At 62.4% G+C, this 3,976-nt stretch overlaps 1 protein-coding gene across 7 annotated transcripts in view; it reads left to right on the forward strand.

Annotated features, from left to right (window-relative positions):
- LDLRAD4 (low density lipoprotein receptor class A domain containing 4) overlaps nt 1–3,976 on the forward strand; it is a 425,071-nt gene that overhangs the window by 381,243 nt on the left and 39,852 nt on the right. For all 7 annotated transcript variants that reach the window (XM_011985532.1, XM_011985533.1, XM_011985538.1 and 4 more), the window contains one exon: nt 1,405–1,559. In XM_011985532.1, coding sequence (XP_011840922.1) covers nt 1,405–1,559 — 155 coding nt within the window. The remainder of the gene's footprint in view (nt 1–1,404; nt 1,560–3,976) is intronic.

Below are 3,976 nucleotides of genomic sequence, written 5' to 3' on the forward strand. Positions count from 1 at the left end.
GGAAGTAGATGCTCAAACCCCAAGGCTGGGCTGGGCACCAGACCCCTAGAGCCCCCACCACTTAGCCGACAGGCCACAGGGAGCCCCAGAGCAACAGCACCCCCTTGGCCGGGGCGGGGCCCGCAGGCCTCACTGACTGCCAGCCCCAGGAGCTGCTCAGAGCATGGCCTTGTCCGTGTCCGCAGGGAAGGGGGATGTTCCCGCCAGCCTGGCCTCTCCCTGCCTGCGGGGAGGGGCACTTGGCAGGTCCGTCTGCTCTCTGTGCACAGCTCAGCCAGCAGCCTCCCACACACTCCGCTCTCCATTCTCAAGGCGCCAGCCCCTCTCCTGTCGGCCCCAGGGCCCCACTGCCCTCCGCTCCCACCCTCAGTCCCCCACTGCCCTCCGCTCCCACCCTCAGTCCCTAGGGTGTGGGGGTCTGAGGGTGGCAGCGGAGGGCATCCAGAGAACCCCTCATCCAGCCTCACCCTCGGTTCCCAGGGTGTGACCAGCAGATGCGCGTATGAGCGGATACGCTGACAGATACGCCTCCCCGCCGGCCGGGGCCTGAGCCCTGCTGCAGCACGTGTGTGTGCATGCGTGTGTGTGCGTGTGTGCTGTGAGCCCAGGGCAGCACAGCTGATGGCGTCCTCTTCTCTTCCTCCTGCCTTTTGTCCACCACACCAGCCCCCGATTCCTGCACTGTGTTCCTCATAGCATCCCCGAGCCCCTTGTTCTGAATTTACGTCACTGCACGGACAGTCACTTCCTTCCAGCATGGGGGACGAGGGGTGAAGCAGGCGGCAGAGCCGTGGGCTGGGAGAGTGAGGTCCGAACGTGGCTCCAGGCCGCCCGTGAGCCCTCGACCTGCTTCCTCTCCCAGAACAGGGATCCGGCTCACCTGCTTCCAGCTGCCGGCCCAGTGTTGTGACTGGAAGTCACTGTGTTGCTGGACTCACATGTGAAGTGCGTGTCAGTAGCATTTAGGGAATCTTTGGGGCGGTGGTGTGGGAAACCCAGGGTGGACCTGGCCACTCCTGAAGCGCGGTGCCTGCAGGCCTCCTGACTCACCTGCACAGCCACAGCCTTGGAGGGAAGGGACAACGTCGATTTTTCCTTTCAAGTGCGGCTCCCTAGGGGAACTGCCTTGAGAAACTTCACTCAACAATAAAGACGGGTCTAACTTTCCTGGAGCAGTGACGTTGGAGAAATAACCAGTCTGGGGAGGCTTCCCGATCCCCACGGCAGGTTTGCGCAGCCTCCCAGCTGTGCCACGGCGTCTCCTTCCCTCAGGTGGGACAGTGGTCCTGTGTCCTGCGGGCCTGAGGACCAGACGTGTGTGAGAGGCTGGGGCGGTGGCGGTGCCTGGAGAAGGGGCTGGGGTCCGAGGGCCAGGCGGCTAACCACTGTCCTCTTCTGTGGCAGCGGAGCTGGAGTTCGCCCAAATCATCATCATCGTCGTGGTGGTCACGGTGATGGTGGTGGTCATCGTCTGCCTGCTGAACCACTACAAAGTCTCCACGCGGTCCTTCATCAACCGCCCAAGCCAGAGCCGGAGGCGGGAGGACGGGCTGCCGCAGGTGAGTACCCCGGCCACCCGGTCCAGCGCCAGGCGGCGGCCAGAGACTCAGGAGCCCGTCGGGGTTCAGGGGCTGGGCGTGTTTTCAGTTGACGTGTAACAAATGGGGCGAAGCGCACCTCGTACGTGTTCCACTTAGTGAGGCCCCACAGACTGAACACACCCGTGTGACCAGCACCCAGTCAGGAAACAGACAGGGCAGTCCCCCCGGAAGCCTGCGTGGCCCTCCCGGGCCTGCCCCGGATCTCTGCTGCCCGAGTGTGGCTGAGCGAGCGTATCAGTCCCTGGCTTCGGTGGCGGGCGGCGAGGCCGGGTCCCCGGTGTTGAGCCCTGCGGTTTGCTGAGCACAGCAGAGGCTTCTTCACAGAGCGTCCCTGTTCCGGAGCAGGGCTGTGCGGCTCCGGCCCCTGCCCTGACGTACCGAGGCTGTCCAGGGTGTGGGGTGCAGCCGTCCAGGTGGGTTTCCTGGAGTGGCCGCTGGGACCCTGGGGACCCTCTCAGGAGGGCAGGCTCGCACTTCACTGGGCTCATTGGCGCAGCCGTCCATATGGGCAGAGCCGAGGTTTGTTGTCTGCTCTGCAGCTCCCGCAGGTAGCGGAGAGGGGGAAGGGGCAGCTGCCACCAAGTGCTGCCTTCAGACCGTGGGGAGGGGGAGACGGGATGCCAGGGGAAGGCGTGCGCCTGACAGCCCTTTCCTCCTCTTGCCCCCTGCATCCTCTCTTGCCCCTTCTGTCCTCTCTCTGGGTGCCCCGTCCAGTCCACGAGCCCCCCCTGGCCCTGCTGTGTTACCTTCCTCGAGCCTCGAGAGCATCCTGGGGTCCTTTGTCTGGTGTCCACAGGGCTGCACCATCCAGACGCACTGAACGCTTTGGCATCCTGATGCCTGTAGGTTGTTGGACAGAGGAAGGACTAATTCTTCTGAAGTGCTAAACACACAGTGTATGGGAGTCGCCTGTGTTTGGAGAGAGGACAGGGAGAAAATCTCATTCCAGCAGCAGTTTCAGAACCATAGAAGGCTTAGACATCGCTGCTTTGCCTTCATGTATTACGGGCTGTGAACGCCACCCCTGGACTTGGTGGAAACAGGCACAGCCTCCCCCGGCCTTCTCTCCAGGACGCTCGGGGTCTCTGTGCACACAGGGAGCTTCTCTGTCCCCTGCCTGGGCGCTCCCCAGTCTTCCTCCCAGACCTGCCCCCGTGTTGGCTTCTCTCCTTAGCGTGGGTCAGGCAGCTCCTTGCTCTGTTCCTGGTGCAGACCCAGCCCCACTTGCTGTCCCTGTTCACAGCACCTTGTGTCCTGAACACCAGCACACTGGCCACACCCTTACCAACCAAAAGGCCCGGCAGAAAAGCACAATGTGTCCAAAGAGTGTCTTCTGTGTCACGTGGCAGCAGGTGTGTGTGACGCCCTTTCCCGGGAAGCGCCGGCTGGCCCACCGGCAGAGCCTCCCTTCCCTGAACTCAGGAAGGTGATGAAGCGACGTTCAGAGGTCCCGTCAGGGCCGCATGCCGTGTGGCAGGTGATGACGTGGTAGCCAGTGAACTGTGTCCGCAGAAGTCCGCATCCCTGTCTGGGCCTCGTTTTGTTAATACGCACATACAGTGTTGGCCCTGAGAGCCCCGTTCCGGAGCTGAGCTGGGGCTTGCGGAGACCCTTGCTGCAGGCAGTGTGGGTTTGAGGTCCTGAGCTGCTGCGCTGTTTCTCCTTTTCTTTTCTGAGTAACCTGGAACTGGGAGCTGCCCCTCCTCGAGGTGTGGCTGTTCCTCCTGTGGCTTCTGTATAGCTTAGCAAAGGACTCCGTGTGATGTTTCGTAAGACACAAGATGCATTCCGGCACGATGACCAGAGGCAGCTCGGCCCAGGCCCTCGCCCCACTCCCAGCTCTGGTCTGTTAGCCTAGCTGATTGTTCCCCAAAAGGGAGAAGAGTGGCAGTGGGTGAGGAAGAAACCTCCGATCTCGCCTGGACGCAGACTCAGGCCTCGCTCATACTGTGGGTGTGGCTGTCCATTTCCCTCTCTCTGCCCTGAGGGTCCCCAACCCAGGTCCTCTTCACCCAGGAATGTCCCCACGCAGCCGGGCTTCCTGCCAGGCTGTGCCCCCTGGCACACCAGCACCCTCCTGCCCCCACCAGAGCCCCCCTCCCTCCACCAGCACCCTCCTCGCCTCCACCAGCGTCCTCCTGACACTGGCACCTTCCCCCCATGCCCCTTGGCCTGGGACAGTGCAGGCTGCGTGAATGTGATGGGTGTCCCAAAGCCAGTCAGCCTTTGTCGCCATGTGGTAGACACTGTGTGTCCCGGGGGCTCAGGGAATGGACATTACTGGGCCTGAATGTGGTGGAAGCAGTGATTTCTGGATGAAAATGAAAACCAGCCACCCAGGTGTAAATTACGTCACAGGCAAAGCAGATGCTTAC

This window comes from Mandrillus leucophaeus, unplaced genomic scaffold (assembly GCF_000951045.1).
Source record: "Mandrillus leucophaeus isolate KB7577 unplaced genomic scaffold, Mleu.le_1.0 Scaffold286, whole genome shotgun sequence".
Taxonomy (NCBI): Eukaryota; Metazoa; Chordata; class Mammalia; order Primates; family Cercopithecidae; genus Mandrillus; species Mandrillus leucophaeus.